The sequence below is a fragment of the Bufo bufo genome, chromosome 1 (assembly GCF_905171765.1).
Source record: "Bufo bufo chromosome 1, aBufBuf1.1, whole genome shotgun sequence".
In the NCBI taxonomy this organism is placed as follows: Eukaryota; Metazoa; Chordata; class Amphibia; order Anura; family Bufonidae; genus Bufo; species Bufo bufo.
In genome coordinates, this window is record NC_053389.1 from 435,892,153 (window position 1) to 435,914,997 (window position 22,845).

Sequence of the window (22,845 nt, forward strand, 5' to 3'; positions counted from 1 at the left end):
TAAATCTGCCCCAATGTTATCCAAGCTAGGAGAAAATAGATACAACATAGTATTCAGTTATGTTTAAGAAAAACAGTTCACTAATACAATACATCTGAACTTACATAGTGATCTCCTTTTTCTCTTTTCGGCTAAAGATCTGCCGATTCCCAAGCTACTCTTCTGTCATCTGAGATGGCTGAACACTGTTCATTGGATAGTCCAAAAAACTTCCTGCCTGTCCAGTGCTGCTCACAGAAGTTTCTTGGACTACCAATTCACAGTCTACATCAGGTAGGGCTAGAGGCCCAGGAATCGGTGGATCTGCAAAAAGATGACAAAGAGGGCACCATGTAAATGTTGTGTCTGCTCTCCTCTTCTTGAACTGGAGGGCTACTCCAGGACCAGGTTCTTCTCACACTCCTTATGTTTGGCCATTTGATAACCATTTCACACAGTCCGGACTTATGCCCCAGACATATACAGTTATATCACTATATAATTGCACACATTTGCCATTTATACAGTAATATTGAAAGCTATAGTCAGTTATTCTTTTCAGTATGTTTGTGACATTGATGCCATGCCAAAATTGCACTTTCAGGGGTAGATTGGCCATAGACCCTACAAGGAAATTTCCTGGTGGGCTGATGCTTAGGTGGCCGCCTGAGCCCTCCTCCTGGCTGCCGGACAGGTACATAACAATTTGATGGTCTAAGCACTAATTAATGCTAGGAGCATTAGTTACATATACACCTGGCCAGCATCCGCAGGAGCCCTCCTTAATTCAACTGTATGAACGTCCTCAGGATGGTGAAAGAGTTGAATACGGTGGTGAGGACGGCAGTGTTTTGTGCTGCACTGTGGTATTTGGTTCTGCTGAGGCAGTAGTTTGTGCTGCACTCTGGTATTGCAGGCCCTGCCTGCCCACTTGAGTTAGCCCTGCCTACTTGTACTAGGAACATAGCGGCAAAACTTTACCGTAAATCTAGCCGCATGTTATGCTTATGATTTATAGTAATGTATGCAAAATTTTATTTTATTATCCTAACAGAACAGGTTAGGCCTAAACAGTAGTTTTTTTAAAGTTTATTTCAAAATAAAAATATGGTGAAAGAAGAATAAGAAAACATTTTTAATCATATGACCATCATTTACTGACATATTTACTCCATATTGTTGTATCCCAATTGTCCCTACTCTAGAAAATTAATCTGTGCCCACATTTTGTGATGCCTGATCCAAAGGCTGCTTTCATAAAGCAGTTAAAGGGGTTGTCCGAGTTATTTTGTTGTCCTTTGTATGTTTCTAACTAATCAAATGTAAAGGCTTTACCATGCACTTACTTTATCTGCAGTTGCTGCTTTCTCAGATTTCACTGAGGTTCACATGACTTGTGATGTCAGCTTCTCTCCCTGCTCTGATGATGTTTTGTGCACAAGCCTGAGAGAGCAGACATGTGTCTGTACACGAGACGTCACTGTGCTGGCCACGCCCCCTGCACTGCCGTCTGCTCTCTCACTGGATTCTTCAGGAAACTTTAACCCCTTCAGGGGCAGAAAGGGCTGGAGGCTTTCCTGAGTAGCTGCAGGCAGTGAAGAGACACAGGATCTTCCCTCCTCATCCTGCATACACAGAGCTGACAGACTGGAGGAGTTCTGCAGAGCATTGCACAAGAACAGGTAGGGAGAAGATCCTGTGTGTGTCAGCAGTGTCAATGTACAGCTGGGACCTGTAGTCCTACACATACAACATGCTGCTGAGTCTCCCAGCAGGCAGACATGTCACTCAGGGCACTTCTATTAACTCCCTTTGCAGAGCAGGGGGAGGGGCAGAGATTGTTATTATTGCAGGTAAACAAAGGGCCAGAAGAGAACCAGGGAAATGAGGAAATATAGATTTTTTTGCCTAAATATTGCTTATGCGAATTTCACACTAGCGTTTTTGCTGGTTATGAACGGATCCAGTTGTATTATCTTTACCATAGCCAAGACGGATCCGTCATGAACTCCACTTTCAGTCAATGAGGGACGGATCCGTTTTCTATTGTGTCAGATTGTGTCATGCTAGATCCGTCTTGCTCCGCATCCCGGGACAGAAAGCAAACCGTAGCATGCTGCTGTTTGCTCTCCGGTATGAGGACGGAACAGAATGCATTTTGGAGCATTCCGTTCTGTTCAGTTATGTTTTGTCCCCATTGACAATGAATGGGGACAAAACGGAAGCGTTTTTTTCTGGTATTGAGACCCTATGATGGATCTCAATACCGGAAAATAGAAATGCTAGTTTGAAAGTAGCCTTAGCTTAGTTATATATTGCTGACCATCAGATTTACAGTGCTATATATAATTTTTTTCATAACTCGGACAACCCCTTTAAGTTTGGATCTGAATAATTATGAAAGATCGCAACAATAATTACCTCATGTCAAAAAGCAAAATAATCATCCACAAGTGATAAAAATATTATACATCAAAGACAAAATTCATAAAAATGAGCATGACCTCCTTGCTCGGAAGATTAACCTGATGCTTGTTAGGTGCAGAAAGAATAATTAATGAAAGGCATAAAGAAGAGTTATTGGCGATCGTTATGTGTAAACATTGGATCACAGGACATGTCAGCTCCCAGACTATAGTGAATTAAATCTACTTTCAGGATGCAGGTTTAACACAATATTGATCTTTCGTATAATATTTGTGTCTAAATGTTATTATACTGTGTAACTTGCACGCTATAAAGTACCTCAGGGCCAGACGTAACTAGAAAAGTAAAGTCTATGGGGGGGATTTATCACTTGCTGTGGTTTTGGTGTCAGTTTTAAGTCTGTCTTTGTTTTGTAAGGTTGTGCCAAATTTGACGCACATTATTATTATGTTTAGTGCAAGTGCAATGTGCTGAACGCCTGTAGAAGTACACCAGAGGGGGTTGCCTGGAGTAGAAACTTTTTAAAATGTCGCACATCATAAAAGAGACATGAAGGTGTTCAAATATAATATCGTTATCTTCTTTTCACACCAAATGTCCCAAAATTTGACCAAGAAGTAGTACTCCCTAAAATCCATAAAGTCTTTATTCAATATTGGAACACATACAAAGATAAAATCTTATCGTTTACGCGTTTCAGATCATTAATGAACAATATAAACAATATGAAATGGACAAATAATGAAGTAAACAATACTAGCAACATAAGAAACAAGCTACTGAAAATAAATCCTGGCATGGAGCTGAAGACCAGCTTGACATGGAGGCTACTGAAATACACATCTGTGCGAACTATGGCATAAGCAAAAAGCTTGCGGGTCTGCAATATGCGGCCACCGGCTGTGTGCCCCCCGCATCACGGATGCGGACCCATTCACTGGAATGGGTCCGTAATCCAGAGCTGCGGTGCGGAACAGAGGCACGGAACCCCATGGAGACACTACGGAGTGCTTCTCTGGTGTTTCTGTTCGTGACTCCGCACCGCAAAAAAAATAGAACATGTTCTATTTTTTTGCGGTGCGGACAGATCACGGACCTGATCCGTCCCAGGCGCCACACAGACATTGCCCATGCATTGTGGTCCGCACAATGGCCGTGTGCATGAGGCCTAATATAAATATGTTAAATCAGTTCTAAGATTCATACCCACAGCCTTAGGGCTCATGCACAGGAACGTATTTTCTTTTCATGTCCATTCCGTTTTTTTTTGGGACGGTATACGGAACCATTCATTTCAATGGGTCCACAAAAAAAAAAACGGTTACTCCGAGTGCATTCCGTTTCTGTATGTCCGTATTTCCGTTCCGCAAAATACAGAATGCACACGGACATCATCTGTATTTTTTGCGGACCTGTTTTTTGCGGACCACAAAATACATACAGTCGTGTGCATGAGCCCTTAGGCTACATGCACACGAACATATTTGTTTCCGTGTCCATTACGTTTTTTTTGCAGATTCTTTTCAATGGGTCCGCAAAAAATGCGGACAGCACACCGTGTGCTTTCCGCATCCGTATGTCTGTTCCGTACCCCCACAAAAAATATAGAACATGTCCTATTCTTGTCCGTTTTGCGTACAAGGATAGGCATTGTTACAATGGATATGCAAAAAAACTGATGTAATACGGATGCCAAAAGGACATTATCTATATTTTTTGCGGATCAGTGTTTTGCGGACCGCATACCACATACAGTCATGTGAATGTAGCCTAAAAATCTGGATCATGGAACATCTGAATAGCATTGCCAATCCGGAACATAAAAATCTTTCTGGAGCGGCACTGTGAACTGTCACAAGAGGAAAATTGACTCATTAGGCCTCTTTCATATGAACGATATGGATTGTGTCAGGATGCGTTCAGGGTGCGTTCAGTGAAACCTGCACTATTTCACAAGCAAGTTCAATCAGTTTTGTCTGCATTTGCGTTCAGTGTTTCAGTTTTTTCCAGATGCAATGCATTTTTCACTGAAGTCCCATTCACTTCTATGGGCTATGGGGCCAGGGCTGTGCAAAAAACACAGACTATAGAACATGCTGCGATTCTCACGTGACGCAGCAATGATGCGTGAAAATCACCGCTCATGTGCACAGACCCATTGAAATGAATGGGTCAGGATTCAGTGCGGGTGCTATCCGTTCACTTCGCGCATTGCACGCACGTGGAAAACTCACTCATGTGAACAGGGCCTTTTATGTCCATGCCATTGAAAGAGTTAACCAACCCAGGAGAAAATGGGATAGGAGAAGACTGCTTCTCCTACGGGAGGCTTTCTGAATTTTGGGATTCGGTCCCCTCAGGCTAGGTCTACACGACGACAATAAGTCGCGTGACAGATAGGGCACAACTACACTGCAACATTTTGTTGCACTAATGTCGCGCGACAATTTTTATAATGGTAGTCTATGGTGGCGCACTGCAACATGCAACATGCTGCGACTGCGACGCAACAGTCGCAGAAAAATCCATCTCGAATGGATTTTCTGCGACTGTTGCGTCGCAGTCACAGCATGTTGCATGTTGCAGTGCGCCACCATAGACTACCATTATAAAAATTGGCGCGCAACAAAATGTAGCGCGACAATTGTCGTTGTGTAGACGTAGCCTCAGGGTATGTATCTTAGAAATATTCCAACATATTCATATTAGGGCGGGTTCACATCACCGCTACGGATTCCGTTTTTGTTTTCCGTTATAACAGGGTTATAACGGAAAATAACGGAATCCATAAGACGGAAGTCATAAGAGGCATTCCATTTTGATCCGTCTTCATAAAAGTCTATAGGAATCATAACAGATCCGTCTGGTTCCCATTATGCAAGACGGAAAACAAAGTCCTGTCGACAGGACTTTTTTTTTCGTTCTGCATAACGGAAACCAGACGGATGAAGTCTATAGATTCCCATAGACTTCCATTATGACAGAAAGCAAAATGGAATGCCTTTTAAAGGCTTCTGTTTTGAATTCCGCCATAATACAAGTATATGGGCATCATAACGGATCCGTCCTGGTTTCCGTTATGCAGGACTGGACTCCTGCATAATGGAAATCGGAACGGATCCGTTATGCTGCCATAGACTTGTATTATGAAGGATCAAAATGGAATGCCTATTAAAGGCTTCCGTTTTGACTTCCGTTATTTTCCGTTATTACCATGTTATAACGGAAAACAAAAACGGAATCCATAACGGTGATGTGAACCTGCCCTTAAATGTATGGGTTCAGCTTTTTTGCTTACGCTGTAAGCACACATATGTGTATTTCAGTACCTTCCATGCCAAGCTAGTCAATGCCAGGATTTCTTATTTTCAATAACTTTTTTCCCATGATGCTACTGTATTTAGACACTTTATTGTTCATTTGTTAATTATGTTTGATCACTCAAATGCATAAGTGGTAGGAAAATGTTTTGATCCCCGTCCAATCCACATTTTTTTGTGGATCGCACTCTGACCCAATCATTTCTATTTGTCTGCAAAAAATGTGAGCAGCACACCGATGTCACCTGTGTGCTGTCCGCGCCAAAAGTACTGCACCCATACTTTGTGGATCTGCGTTTTGCGGAGAGCAAAACAGATACGATTGTGTGAATAGGCACAAGCAATGGACACGCTGAGAAAACAATGGAATTTCAAAATCCACACCACAGGTCAATTTATACACTGGAAATTTCTGCACCGTGTGCATAATATTCTGTAAATCTCATTCAATCTCATTACGACATAATTAGAGATGAGCGAATTTCTGCTTATGAAGTTCGTTCACGCTTCGTTTAATGGTAAAAGGTGAATTGCGTTATGGATTCCGTTACCACGGACCATAACGCAATTCTATGACGGAATGCATAACGGAATGCCTTTAGAGGCATTCCGTCATAATAAAAGTCTATGGGCTGCAAAACGGATCCGTTCCCTTTCCATTATGCAGGGGAGTCCTCTCCTGCATAAAGGAAACGGGACGGATCCGTTTTGCAGCCCATAAACTTTTATTATGACGGAATAAATAATGGAATGCCTCTAAAGTAACGGAATCCATAACGCAATTCACCTTTTAACAGTGAAAGAATTTCTAAATATGAAATTCGCTCATCTCTACTTATAATGTTAATGATTCAAATGATAGGATAGTAAGCATATTTAAAGTTATTAAAGTGTAGTCTTTATCTACTCTGCCGTAGTTACAGAATTTATACTTTAATGTTATGGCCAGAAGAAGTCTGAGAAATTTTCTATACCTGACTGTTGTACCTGACTACTAAATCTATCTATAGCAATAAGCAGACCTATATCTAACCAGCTATTTTCTACCTGTCTATGTCTCTCACTTCTGCATGTATAAGACACGTGTAGATGGAATACATTGTTCCACCAATATTTCATGACACACAAGTCAGTTAAAATTAGCTACAGTTAAAGTCCTTTTACATGGACCGATAATCAGGGCAATTATCTGGGAAGGATGTTTGTAGAAACATTCATTCACAATAATTGCCCTGTGTAAAAGGTACCGATCATCCGTAGTAATCACCCGAAGAACGAAGAGATGCTTGTTTATCAGGTGATCTTGTTCTTCTGCTGGTACCAAAAATTGTTATTTGCAGTAGATCATGCTGTCTAGACTGGGATCTGATACCCAGGAGCAATGATTTTTTATGGGGACAAGTGGTCACTGTATCAGTTGTTTGTCCCCACACAGCGAAGGTGATTGCTGCATGTAAAATACACCCTTTATCGTCAGTGCAGACAAGGGCAATAAAGATGGGCAGATTTTCTGCCGGATGATCATCTTGCAGTTTAATACTGCCATTGACTGCATGATGAACAAGCTCGTTCATCGGGCAATCCATATCTTTGATAATGATCATGGTGTCTAATTACGATCTGCCACCAGCAAACCACTAGACAGTATGGGAACGAGCGATGGTATTAGCGATCACTTCTCCCCATGTTGCTGAGGAGATCGATGCATGTAATAGCAGCGGTCTCCTCAGCAAGCGAGCAGGAGATTGCCGGGAGGGAACACTTCTAAATGATCAGGGTGTCTAATACTCGCTTAAGGAAATTATCAGGAACATCAGGTTTGTTCCCCATAATTGCCTGATATATCAGTCCTTGAAAAAGGACCTTTATACATTTATTTACATACATTTGCCACATTTTTTTTTACGTGGAAAAATATGATCGATCTATAGTATAGTAGTATAGGATATAGTACATTTTCTATTGGCATTGTTTTGTCTTGAGAACAAATGGTTCCAGTAGTTATTTGTATGCATACATCACACACATACACACATACACTGGTGCCAGAAACTACACAGTTGAGTCTTCTGCTTTCTGCTCTATCCACTGTATAGTTTCTAGCACCGGTGGCTTCCCTGAACAGCTGATCAGTGGGGTGCTGGGTGTCAGCCCCCACTTAACTTATCTTAATTGACCTATATTAATAGCTGAGTACTGGTAAACCCTTTTATGAATTTCTTGGCTCAGGAATACCGTTGTATTGTTAAACATAATATATATATATATATATATATATACACAGTATATATATATATATATATATACATAGTTAATGTATAGTATATTTGATATTTTGAATTGGTTTTTGAACTCCAAATTAGCTTAAAAGCATTCAAGGGTGCCATAAAGCAGCATAATTCCATTGACCATCTATGCTCAAGCATACTGATCACCCATCTTCCATTTGTATGATATTTGCTGTCTTCCACATCACCTGATTTATTTTTCCTGGCCATTCGACCTGACAATTTATGGCCAACAAAACATGTACCCATTGATGAGACATTTAATAGACTACATTTGGCAGTGGATAAAACAACAGAATTACGGTAGTATTTTTATTTTTTATTTTTTCCATGATACAGCACATTGTGTGTGTGCTTCACGCATTTGTGGAGTAGTATTTCCGTTATTGCTTTATGCTCATTTCTGTAGATTGCAAGCTTTTACTGGTGATAAAAATATATCAAAAAATACATAACAGAAGTAATAAACTGTGTGCCATATGCATTAAATACTTTAATCCTCTCAATCATATGAAAACTGTACAATTAAGTTTTCCTTCTTGAGGTTGACATAATTCATGTAGCTGGGAGGGAAGCTTTGAAGGCCAGTTGCTGAACACCTGAGGGTTATTTGAATACTTTGCAGACCAGTCCTTAATTGGTTGCCATTTGGCCTTCTGCACATTAGCTCCTGACAAATGATGAGCTTTTAAGTATTTTACCACCAGAAGACCTCTGTCAAAGTGAAGGCTATTTCTTTGTTCGTGGTGACGGTTTCTTTAGTGAAGTTTCCAGTGCTGCATCCAACTCCACATGTAGGATATTTGAGAGACAATCATTTTTATTTTATTTTGAGTTTTAAACCGGTAAAATCTGGTAAAACAGTACATAATAGCAATGGTTAGTACATAGGTATTACATAATATAGGTATTACATAAGAATTACGTAGGTGTATACCAGTATATAGATCAACAGTAGATCTTGCACCTTAACTGAAGTTATCTATATTTTTTAGTCCATAAGAATACGCATTGTACAGTCCATGTACTCAAGGTCCTTTATATGTGACAGCACAGTTTGGGACTGAAGATAAGAGGTGAATCTATACTTTATTACAGATATGAAAGAACTGAATCCCAAAAAGTGCCGTTCTCTATTTCACAGATTCTCATGTTCCATATAAAACAGTATAATCCGTTTAACACTACCATCGCGCAACATAATGGCAAGAAAAGGGAAGGGAGAACAAGGATAAGCGGAGTTCCGCTTCAAAAAGAGAAATTAATACCAACAACAAACATATATTCGTTAGTCCTGTCTTTGCTGATCATACATTTTTAAGGTTATCTTTTTATCCAGTGTAATATGGGATATCAATCCATGCTTTCCACAATAGGGTAAACTTAGGAAAGGTAAATTTTTGATATGCTATTATTTTTTTCAAAACCACAGATCTTATTAATTAATAATTAAAGGAGAGAAATTGGTCTGTAGTTTTTGGTTTCACTATGTGATTTATCTGGTTTGGGTATCGTAACAATGGTTGCTTGTAGCATTTCGTTGGGGAAGTTCCCCACCTCTATTGCCTTATGGAAGATTTTTTTCAGATGTGGTTGTAAGATATGTGCAAATTTCATATAATATTCGTTTATCAAACCATCAGGTCCGGGTGATTTGTTTAATGGGGCAGTCATAATTGCTTTAGTTATTTCTGTATCTGATATAGGAAAATTTTATTTGTCTTACTGTTCTGCGGAAAGAGAGGGCAGTTCTACTTTCTTCAAGAAGACATTAATGTTATCCTGGGAGACGGGATTAGTTGCAGGGTGTGCCTCTAGGTTATAGAGACGCTTATAGTATTCTTTGAATGTAATTGCAATATCTCTCGGGGCAACTTTTTATGTTTGGATATGGGGTGTTCTATATAAGCTATTTTCACTTTATTAGCTTGAGATTGTAATCTATTAGCTAGAAGGCAAGATGCTTTATTATCAAGGGAATAGTAGCTTATTTTGGACTGTCATATTTTTTTCGTGTTTTTGCAGGAGCAGATTACTTAAGTGTAGTCTTTTTTTATTGAGTTGTTCAGAGATTTCAAAGGATATAGATTGTTTATGTTTGATTTCCAAATCTTAAATTTTTTGTATAGTAGTGTCTATATCCAGGGATCTAGCTTTTTTAATTGAGGAGCCTAATCGTATAAAAGTACCTCTAATATACGCTTTATGAGCGTTCCATAGTGTAAATGGGCCAATGTCTGCGGTGTCATTTAGTTTAAAATATTATTTCAGGTCTGTCTCAATTTTAGTAGCATATTTATTGTTAGATATGAGATGTGCATTTGCTTTCCAAATATAGTCTGAATGAGATGGGTATCTTTCGTCAATTGTCAGTGTTATGGGACCATGGTCAGACCAGAGGATATTTCCAATAGTCGATTTTTTGGTTTTGTCTATAATGTCTTTTCCCATGAGGAAATAATCTATTCTAGAGTAGGTTTTATGGGGAGGAGAGAAGTATGTGTAGTCTCTCTAAGATGCATGTTGAAGGCGCCAGATATCGTATAAGTTGTGTGAATTTACTATTCTGGAGAAAGACGTTTCTGTTGATCTAGAAGCGGCTGTAGTGTCTAGTGTGTTATCTAAAGTGGTGTTAATGTCTCCTGTTATGATTAGAGAGCCTCTTTTCATTTTATTTATTTTCTTCATTATTTTCTGGAAGAAAAAGATCTTTCTGGATTGGAGAAAATACACGTTTGCCAAGGTGTAGAGAGTGTTATTTATAGTGCAAACTACAATAATGAATCTGCTGCCTTCATCTACCCATTTGTCATGTATAGACAGCGCTAGAGATTTATTAAATGCAATCAATATTCCTCTCTTCTTACATGGGTAGGTGGAGTGAATTATAGTAGGGAAGTTAGAATTTTGGATTTTAGGGAGGTTATTATGTGAGATATGAGTTTCTTATAAGAAAGCAATCTCTGAGATTTGATTTCCCTCCACATTAAGCTAGGCTTGAATGGAGAGTTGAGGCCTTTGACATTCATACTAAACATATTAATTCCCATGGTGATGGATCGGGCATAAGATGTCATGTTGTATAGATATTATAAGGATCAGGCATTTGGTATCCCTCCAAGCTTTTAGAGATAGTTCTATGGAAATAAAAGGCATGTTCAAAAACAAGTGGATAAAATCAAACATGGTAAGGGATTGAGCCCAGGCCACATTAATGTGGTATACTAGTGACCTTATCACAAAGGAGTATGAAATAGCGCAATATATGACCATAGACAGTAAGACAACATTAAAACTACAAGTAAAACTTTTAGAGAGAGACTCTACCATCGTGTATGTGGTATAAGTACTCTTTTAGATTCTGAGTTGAGAACCGAACTGGTAGTGGGGTCTAAGTGTATACTTAGTGGCCCACATGAGAGAAATTCAACATAAGCATTCAAACAGTAATTTAACCTGAACCAATGAATACTCACTCAAGGAATGGGCAAGCAAGAGAAGACATAGAATAGAGTCTTTCAGGTCCATTCCTTCACAAGTTTAGAAGGAGGGCTTTGTTTTTGTGTGGAGGGTGGTATCACACCAAGATTCCATTTCTTCAGGAGATCCATGCCTGCTTCAGGGGAGGACACCATAAGAGCAGTTCCTTGATGTGTAAGCAGGATTTTGACAGGGAAGCCCCATCTGTATGGGATGTTATGGTTTCTCAGTTTCTGAGTAAAGGTAGCATATTTTCGTCTTTCTTGGAAAGTGATCACGGAAAGGTCGGTGAGGAGTTTAATTCCAGCATACAGGGCAGGTAAGTGGTGTGGTTTCCTCATTGCCGACACTATCTTTTCTTTAATATGGAAGAATGTAAATCTTGCTACGGTGTCTCGAGGGAGTTCTGCAGAGATATTTTTAGGTTTGGGACTCTATGAGCTGTATCAATGGCCAGCTCAAAGTCCTGTATATCTGGGATCAGGATCCTCATCAGGTCCTTTATATATTGGTACAATGCTGCATTAGTGATGGTTTCCGGAATGCCTCTGAATTTAATATTGTTTCTGCAGCTGCGGTCTTCCAGATCTACAACCTTGCCTCTTAGGGTCTCCACTTTGTCTTCTAATGAGTTGTGGGCATCAACTAGTTCGTTGTGGGAGGTTGCCAAAGAGCCCATTTTGGTTTCAGTATGAGAGACTCTTTCCTCCACCTGTTGTATTGAAGACTGGAGGGGGGGGCCATGTTTTTTTAAAGTCATTGTTCAAAGTTTCTCTAAATGCCTCCAACATTTCTTTAATTGCTTGCACTGACATTTATTTATCTGTAGTTTGGAAGTCTGCAAAGGCATTATTGTAAGTATTAGGTTGGGAATCGTCAGCAGAGGAATCTTCAAGTTGGTCCTCTTCATCTAGAGTTTGAAGCTTTTGTTTTTGTTTGGCTGGGCTAGAAAGTTTTCGGACTGTGACGAGCTTGTCTATTTGGTTGTGGTGTAGATCTGGTTATATATGTTTTGTCCTCCCTCGATGTTGTAGAGAGGTTAGGTGAGTTGGACATACGAGGCATGGTGGTTTTCTTTCTCGTAGGATCTGTCTCAGAGCAGAATAGGCGGGTGTAGTTCCTAGAAGAGTGCTGCATCATCTCTGTACTATCTGTAGATTCAGGGGATCTTGGGGAATGCTGGGATGTTATATGTGGTGGTGAAGATCTGATATTTTCTTCAATCTTGTTAGAGTTGGACTCTTTCGGTTGTTTTAGTGAAGAAGCTGTAGTTCGCCTTCTCATTCTTCTCCTGCCTATCTACCACTGTTGTGGACGGAATAGGAGTCGATTTGGGAGTTGTTGGCAGGACTGTAGTTAAAGGTTTAGTGATGGCTCGGGTTTAGCTTTTTTTTTTTCATGTAGCCATGTGTATTAGTAACTCAGGCATATCTCCTGAGTGAAAGCTGAGGCATTGTATATAGTAGATTGTAATGCGGAGGTTATGGTTTCAGTTATCATCAATCAGTGACCTTGTATATAGTCTGCTGCTTTAGGGCGCGATCTAGGCTGCAGTTTCCGAGAGTCACCCAGTCTAATAAATGTGTTGTTAGATGTAACTAGAGGGGCTCCAGATATCAGTTATAGTCTTTTTTGGCGGTTATAAGTTGTTATTTTATAGAAAAACGCAGTGTAAAGGCGATGTTGTGTAGGCTTTAATGTCCCCCTGCCGGCGGCTGCAAATTTAGGCCGCGGCTTCCGACCCCGCACTAGGCCGCAGTTTTCAAAGTTCTCATACCTCGGTAATTTTGGTATTGGGTGAATCCTGAGGTTGTCCAGTGACCAGGGTTTTTTCAGTCTGTTTTCTCTAGTAAATCGTGATTTAAAGATAGTGCTGGTCAGAGCTGAGAGGAAGTGCGTCCGAACTTGCTGACACTCAAGCTCCGCCCCCCCCACATGTAGGATTTTAGAATTTTGCAGTGGGTTTGTCTGTGGCATAAAATTCTGCCATGTGTGAAAGCACCCTAACAGGGAATTTTATTACATGTTCGTGTGTTACTTTAAGGCCTCCTGCACACGACTTTTTAGTATTTTGCAGTCCGTTTTTAACGGATCCGTTGTTCAGTTTTTTGTTTCCGTTGTGTTTCCATTTCCGTTTCGTTTTGCCATTCTTTTTGGTTTCTATTTGTGATCCGTTTTTTGCGGATCGCAAACGGAAACGGAAGCATACAATAATGTTTAAACAGTAAGTACATAAAAAAATTGGGCTGGCCTGCGGATCCATTGAAATGAATGGTTCTGTATACGGTCCGTATATGGAACGCAAAAAAACAGAACATAAACGGAAAAAAAAAAGGTTGTGTGCTGGAGACCTAATTGTGTTGTAAAGGTACGGCCAGTAAGGATTCCTGATGCCGTTTTTGAAGCCAAAATCAGGAGTGGATCTTAAACGGAAAGAAAATATAATGCACAGATACTTCTCCTCTTTTTGAAGTCACTCCTGGTTTTGGCTTCCAAAACTGCATTAGGAAACCTGACCGCGTGGCTGTACTCAAAAAGTAAAGCTTGTATTACACTGCCCGATTTTTTGGCAGATAATCACGAGCATGTAATACTGCTGCTGATTGCCCAATAAACGAGCAAATGCTCAATCATCGAGCAGTCCAAATATTTTGATTGTGGTGTCTAATAACGATCTGCCACCGGCTAACAACTCTACAGCATGGGGACGAAGGATAGCATAGCGATCGCTCCCCCCATAGCAATCGCTCCTTCTTCCCCCGCTCCCCCCAGAAACGCACATAAATCCACACGGAGATTGAAGATCTTATGTGTGCTCACCTGCATTGGTGTGCAAGTGTCCTTAGGGTGCCTTCATTCGTGGTACATGCATTTCTGCCAGGTGACTGAAACTGTTGCAGAAAGGCATCCTTAAACATATGCAAAGTAAGGAAAAAGGAGAAAACTAAGGGTACGGTCATATGGTCAGGTTTCCTTATGCAGTTTTTAAAGCCAAAATCAGGAGTGGATCATAAATGGAGAGAAAGTCCAGATAATGACTCCTCCTAATTTTTGAATTCACTAAGGCCTCTTTCGCACGAGCGTGACGGATTAGGTCCAGATGCGTTGATAGTGCGTTCAGTAAAACTTGCACCATTTTGCAAGTAAGTTCAGTCAGTTTTGTCTGCAATTGCGTTCAATTGTTCAGTTTTTTCCTCGCGGGTGCAATGCGTTTTGATGCGTTTTTCACGCGCGTGATGAAAAACTGAAGGTTTACAAACAACATCTCCTAGCAACCATCAGTGGAAAAAGCATTGCATCTGCACTTGCTTCCGGATGCAATGCGTTTTTGACTGAAGCCCCAATCACTTCTATGGGTCCAGGGCTGCGTGAAAAACGCTGAATATACAACATGCTGTGTTTTTCACGCAACGCAGAACTGATGTACGCTCATGTACACAGACCCATTAAAAATGAATAGGTCAGGATTCAGTGCGGGTGCTATGCGTTCACGTCACGCATTGCACCCGCGTAAGGCCCCTTTCACACAAGCGAGTATTCCGCGCGGATGCGATGCGTGAGTTGAACGCATTGCACCCGCACTGAATCCCATTAATTTCTATGGGGCTGTTCACATGAGCGATGATGTGGTGCGGATGTGGTGCGATTTGCACGCACGGTTGCTAGGAGACGATCGGGATGGAGACCCGATCATTATTATTTTCCCTTATAACATGGTTATAAGGGAAAATAATAGCATTCTGAATACAGAATGCATAGTAAAATAGCGCTGGAGGGGTTAAAAATAAATAAATAATAATTTAACTCACCTTAATCCACTTGATCGCGCAGCCCGGCATCTCCTTCTGTCTTCATCTTAGCTGTGTGCAGCAACAGGACCTGTGGTGACATCACTCCGGTCATCACATGATCCATCACATGATCTTTTACCATGGTGATGGATCATATGATGGACCATGTGATGACTGGAGTGACGTCACCACAGGTCCTGTTGCTGCACACAGCAAAGAAAGAAGTCAGAAGAGATGCCGGCTGCGCGATCAAGTGGATTAAGGCGAGTTAAATTTTTATTTTTTTTTAACCCCTCCAGCGCTATTTTACTATGCATTCTGTATTCAGAATGCTATTATTTTCCCTTATAACCATGTTATAAGGGAAAATAATACAATCTACAGAACACTGATCCAAAGCCCGAACTTCTGTGAAGAAGTTCGGGTTTGGGTACCAAACATGCACGATTTTTCTTACGCGAGTGCAAAACGCATTACAATGTTTTGCACTCGCGCGGAAAAATCGCGCATGTTCCCGCAACGTACCCGCACCTTTTCCCGCAACGACTGTCTGAAAGAGGCCTAAGGGTACAGCCACACGGTCAGATTTCTGGATGTAGCTTCAAAAGCCAACAATACAAGTAGATCATCACACGAACGTATTTTTTTTCCATTTCCGTTCCGTTTTTGCGGTTTCCATTTGCGGTCCGTATACGGAACCATTCTTTTCAATGGTTCTGCAAAAAAAACGGAATGTACTCCCTGTGCATTCCGTTTCCTTATTTCCATATAACCGTTCCGCTAAAAGATAGAACTTGTCCTATTATTGTCCGCAAATGTTCCATCACTCCATTCAAGTCAATGGGTCCGCACAAAATACGGAATGCATATGGAACATATCCGTATGTCATCCGTATTTTGCGGATCCATGTCCACTTTGCCCATGTGTTTACTGTTTGCAAACATTACAGTACATTACAGTAATGATTACAAATTTTATGTTTCCATTTGCGATCCGTTTTTTGTGGAAACCATACGGAGATGTTTTTGCGGAAATGGAACAGAAATGGAAACACAACGGAAACAAAAAAGGAACAACGGATCCGTGAAAACTGGACCGCAAAATACAGAAAAATACATATGTTTATGTGAAAGAGGCCTTAAGGACAGATATGACTTCTCTTATTTGAATTCATACTTGGTTTTTGGCTTCCAAAGCTGCATCAGGAAACCAGAAAGTGTGGCCGCACCCTAATTCCACTGTATAAATTAAAATAATTTATATTTGATTTTGCATTAATATATACAGCTATGTTAACAACAAATAAACCTGGTTGTACCGTAATTTAACAAAACTGAAATAATATTAAAATAGCAATACAAATTGTTAGATTTATAATAAATTTCCCATAATTATGAAGTGATGCAAATTTTTAATTTACAAATTCTTAAAATGAAATATTGAATTAAACTGCAATGAGGAGCAATCCTTGATGAAGGTCAACCAATGATCTGAACTGATTGATCAATTAAATGCATAAAATGTTAGCATCTATTTTTCAATATTTTCAGGACACTAAGTCTTCAAACATATTTTAAATGAACTAATACAAACTGATGTAAAGTGATGTATTTTTGCATTCGTTTTCAGGCCCAGAAAACCTGCTTTGTACCATTAGAGTGCTCTGATCGCACTGTCACTGTGCAATGTATTCAGTAGCAGGACCAGGGATCCTGTCGCAATTCTGTTCCCAGCAGTTTAATCCCTTAGATGTTATAATCAATAACAATTATGGAATGTAAGGTGTTGGACAGAAGGAGGGTCCTACTTCTGTCAACTCAACTCTTCTTCTCCCCAACACCATCCCGGGTCAATAGTGGTTTACCATGGTAGCAGGGGTTCTAATAAAGGACCCCAGGACATCAGTATCTGCCTATTAAGCCAGTGTAAAATTTAATACTGTATTCCAAGGCATTTTTATCTAAAAACAAAAAACCTCCATCAAAAAATAAATAACCCCCTTTTTCATTAAAATTATAATAATTTTTCAAATAGTTCATCATAAAAAATACATATTGCAATTGAAATGACCTGTAGAATAAAGATAACTTATATTATATTAAACACATGTTGCATGACATAAAAAATATTAAAAAATAAATCAATTTTTGCACCCCCCTTCCCAATAAATTATCAGAACTAAATAATAAAATATATATATATATATATATATATATATATATATATATATATATCCCAAAATAGTACCAATAAATAATACAACTTATTTTGCAAAAAACCAAAATCTTATATGGTTATGTTGACAGAAAAAAACCCAGTTATGGCAGCGACATAAAAATTACATTTTTCCATTTTCTATTTTTATTGTGCAGAAGTTCTAGGATGTAAAATAGACTAAACTACGGTATATTTGTACCAACTCACTTGGTAGACAACAAAAAAAAATGCAGAAAGACTTGCTGGAATTTAGGTTTTTTTTAGCATTTCTTCCCAAAAAACTTTAATAAAGGTTAATCAATAAATTATATGTACTCCAAAATGGTGCCACTGAAAAATTCAACTGGTCCTTCAAAAATCAAGCCATCATACAGCTACATTAATAAAGAAAAATAAAAAAAATATATTAAAATAAGTTTTGAAATCGTCTCCTGTCCTCTAAATGGACAATCCCGTTAAGGGATTAAACAATTCCCTAATCTCACATACAGGTGAAACTCGAAAAAAAATTTGAATATCGTGCAAAAGTCCATTTATTTCAGTAATGCAAATTAAAAGGAATTGCATTAATGCAGCTTAAAATTAGAATATTGTGAAAAGGTTCAATATTCTAGGCTCAAAGTGTCATACTCTAGTCAGCTAATAATCCATACCCCCTGAGCAAAGGGGACCTCAAAATTGTGACTTTGGGGTTTCATAAGCTGTAAGCCATAATCATCCAAATTATACCAAATAAAGGCTTGAAATATCTCACTTTGCATGTAATGAGTCTATCTCATATGTTAGTTTTATCTTTTAAGTTTCATTACTGAAATAAATTAACTTTGCACGATATTCTAATTTTTCGAGTTTCACCTGTATATACATTGAAATGTACACAATCAATATCATTCTCACTCTACATATAGATACGGTAATCATATAACTTTTCTTTATTTTCTTGAAGGTGAGGAAAATACTCCAGAAAACTATTTACTACAGGGACCTTTTTCACGAAAACCTAAAAGAATACGGACTGCTTTCTCTCCATCACAACTTCTGCGACTTGAAGGAGCCTTTGAGAAGAACCACTACGTAGTAGGAACCGAAAGGAAGCAACTTGCAAACAGCTTGTGCCTCACAGAGACCCAGGTATAGCATGAAATACAAAAATTTTAATGGGACACACGAGGATTGTGCACATGCAGAGTATACAGTATGTAGAAATTATAGACTAAAATTCTAATCGTTTTTAAGATAGAATATATATATATATATATATATATATATATATATATATATGTATATATATTGTTTACATTTGCAAAACACAGTTCTTCTATATGTGCACCAGGAGACTCTCCATATTATCTATCCTTTTCCTACTGACAATCCCAACAATCTTGTGTCTAGCTGGAAGTCAACTGGCAGACATTTAACCCTTCAGATGTAGCGGTCGAATGTGACTGTGGCATCTGAGTGCTGAAAGAAAAGCACTAGTGGCAATGGGGGAAGGGGGGGGGGGGCATTCATTCCTTGTGGCAGTCTCAGGCCCTCTGAAGAATCCAGGCTCTGGAAGGGAAGATACATAGTGAATTTCTTATAGACTTCAATGCTAATACAGAAGAGATCTTGTGATCATATATTCAAGTTCAGTAGAGAAACTTTTAAAAAGTGTAAGAAAAAAAAAAAATAGAAAAATTCAAATCACCCCTTGACCCTTAAAAAAATATAAAAATAAACAATAAAAAAAATTAACATCATAGGCATGCTTGTGTCCCAAAATGCCTGTACAATTAAAATATATATACATATTTTCCCATACACTGAATGGTGTAATGGAAAAAAAAAATGAAAATGACTGATTTCCAATTTTTTTTTATACTTCACCTTCCTGAATTTTTTTTAAAAAAAGTGATCAAAATGACACCCCAAAATGGTATCAATGAGGAGGAGGAGGGGAATGTTGCTGATCCCCTAGCTAGAACCATAGAGAAGATCTCTTTATATATTTATCTGTCTTAGGCCTCCTGCACACGAACGTATTTTTTTGCGGTCCGCAAAAACGGGTCCCGTTTTTCCATGATCCGTGACCGTTTTTTCGTCCGTGGGTCTTCCTTGATTTTTGGAGGATCCACGGACATGAAAAAAAAGTCGTTTTGGTGTCCACCTGGCCGTGCGGAGCCAAACGGATCCATCCTGAATTACAATGCAAGTCAATGGGGACGGATCCGTTTGACGTTGACACAATATGGTGCCATTTCAAACGGATCCGTCCCCATTGACTTTCAATGTAAAGTCTGGAGTCCCTTTTATGCCATCGGATCGGAGTTTTCTCCAATCCGATAGTATATTTTAACTTGAAGCGTCCCCATCACCATGGGAACGCCTCTATGTTAGAATATACTGTCGGATATGAGTTAGATCGTGAAACCTCATTTCCGACAGTATATTCTAACACAGAGGCGTTCCCATGGTGATGGGAACGCTTCTAGTTAGAATATACTACAAACTGTGTACATGACTGCCCCCTGCTGCCTAGCAGCATCCGATCTCTTACAGGGGGCTGTGATCAGCACAATTAACCCTTCAGGTGCCGCACCTGAAGGGGTTAATTGTGCTATCATCTCCCCCTGTAAGAGATCAGGGCTGCCAGGCAGCAGGGGGCAGACCCCCCCCCTCCCCCCTCCCCAGTTTGAATATCATTGGTGGCCAGTGCAGCCCCCCCCCCTTCCTCCCTCTATTGTAATAATTCCTTGGTGGCACAGTGTGCGCCCCCCCGCCCCCCCTTCCTCCCTCTATTGTAATAATTCGTTGGTGGCACAGTGTGCGCCCCCCCCCCCTTCCTCCCTCTATTGTAATCGTTGGTGGCACAGTGTGCGCCCCCCATTGGCCCCCCTCCCTCTATAGCATTAACAACATTGGTGGCCAGTGTGCGGCCTCCCATCTAGCCCCCCCCCCCCCCATCATTGGTGGCAGCGGGTTACTAGCAGTAGTGATTCATACTTACCTGGGAGCTGCGATGTCTGCTTCCGGCCGGGAGCTCCTCCTACTGGTAAGTGACAGTTCATTTAGCAATGACACTTACCAGTAGGTGGAGCTCCCGGCCGGACACGAACATCGCAGCAGCCGGTAAGTATGAATCTTCTACTATTGTACTATTGCTAAGTAACCATGGCAACCAGCGTCCTGGTTGCCATGGTTACCGTTCGGAGCCCCAGCGATTAAACTGGGACTCCGATCGGAACTCCGCTGCCACCAATGATGAGGGGGGGGGGGATATGGGAGGCCGCACACTGGCCACCAATGTTGTTAATGCTATAGAGGGAGGGGGGGGGCCGAGGGGGGGCGCACACTGTGCCACCAACAAATTATTACAATAGAGGGAGGGAGGGGGGGGGGGCGCACACTGTGCCACCAACGAATTATTACAATAGAGGAAGGGAGGGGGGGGTGCACACTGTGCCACCAACGAATAATTACAATAGAGGGAGGGGGGGGGGCCGCACTGGCCACCAATGATATTTAAACTGGGGAGGGGGGGGAGGGTCTGCCCCCTGCTGCCTGGCAGCCCTGATCTCTTACAGGGGGCCGTGATCAGCACAATTAACCCCTTCAGGTGCCGCACCTGAAGGGGTTAATTGTGCTGATCACGGCCCCCTGTAAGAGATCGGGTGCTGCCAGGCAGCAGGGGGCAGTCTTGTACACAGTTTGTAGTGTATTCTAACTAGAAGCGTCCCCATCACCATGGGAACGCTTCTGTGTTAGAATATACTGTCGGTTCTGAGTTTTCACGAAGTGAAAACTCAGCTTTGAAAAAGCTTTTATACAGACGGATCTTCGGATCCGTCTGTATAAAAACTAACCTACGGCCACGGATCACGGACACGGATGCCAATCTTGTGTGCATCCGTGTTCTTTCACGGACCCATTGACTTGAATGGGTCCGTGAACCGTTGGCCGTGAAAAAAATAGGACAGGTCATATTTTTTTCACGGCCAGGAAACACGGATCACGGATGCGGCTGCAAAACGGTGCATTTTCCGATTTTTCCACGGACCCATTGAAAGTCAATGGGTCCGCGAAAAAAAGCGGAAAACGGCACAACGGCCACGGGTGCACACAACGGTCGTGTGCAGGAGGCCTTAATTGTAATATGAGACATAATAGGAGCAACGGAGAAGAGCAGGTTAAAAGTTTTTTTTTGTGCATTTTCTTTCTTTTGTTCCTTTAAAGAAGACCTTTCAGTTCTCCTAAAATGCCTGTTCTTTCCAAGATCAGCACCTGGAGGACCTTTTCTTAAAACTCTAAATTGTGCCATTTCTACATTAGGGCATATTCCTACATGTTGCATTTCTGTGACTGACTTATTCATTGGAATAGAACATGCAGAAATCCAAGTGCTTGTCGTGAAAACAACTCCATGCAGATGAATTAAACTTATTTTCAGTCAGATAAATTTCATTAACAAATGTGCCACATGTGGATTCAACTTTATTCACCCCTGGTATGGTATAAACAAATATGGTTCGCCCCTTCACTGTCTTTTACTGTCACCACTGATAACACATTGGAGGACTGTGAAGGGCTATGCCCCATTGACAACTGCAGAGCTGACAGGTCCTCTTTAAATAGGACATTACCAAAAGTGAACCAATTGGGCACGGCCACCTGGTCAGGTTTACTGATATAGTTATAAAAGCCAAAATCAGGAGTGGGTCATAAAAGTAAGTATAAAGGACAAATGCAATGTCTCCTCAATTTTGAATTCACTCCTGGTTTTGACTTCTAAAACTGAATCAAGAAACCTGACCCTGCGGCCTTAGGCTAGTGTCACACTAGCGCTAAAAGCTTCCAGCTCAGGAACAGCCTGCCGGAGTTCATTGCATCTGTCATAGCTGGAAACTGGCGGAGCACCACCAGGCCCCCTTGACTATAATGGGACCCGGCCTAGTTCCAGCATTAGTGCCGACATTCATCTGGACTATATGGCTGCAAGCAGTGGTTTTTGTTCAGCCGAATCCTAGCACTAATGCCGGAAATGGGCTCCATGGCGATAAAAGGTAGTATCTGGCTATGCCAGAAACGATGAAATCCGGCAGGCTATTCCTCTACCGACACAGCCTACCAAAACATTTTAGCGCTAGTGTGAAACTAGCCTTACCCATGGAGCTTCAGGATAGGGGTTTGCAGATTTAGGATATTGCTTAAACACTAATATTATATTTGTCACATCATCAAAATGATACCTAAAATGGCTTCCCTTTCACAATCATGAAGTTTATTACGTTACATGTTAGGTTAGTTTCACAGTAGCGGTAAAATGTTCCGGAAGGCTGTTCCGGAGGAGGAACAGCCTGCTG

The 22,845-nt window shown here is 40.6% G+C and overlaps 1 protein-coding gene across 1 annotated transcript in view; it reads left to right on the forward strand.

Annotated features, from left to right (window-relative positions):
* The window catches only part of LOC120978618 (homeobox protein EMX1-like), a 40,784-nt gene that overhangs the window by 14,617 nt on the left and 3,322 nt on the right, over positions 1-22,845 (forward strand). The window contains exon 2 of the mRNA XM_040406876.1: positions 18,450-18,634. Coding sequence (XP_040262810.1) covers positions 18,450-18,634 — 185 coding nt within the window. The remainder of the gene's footprint in view (positions 1-18,449; positions 18,635-22,845) is intronic.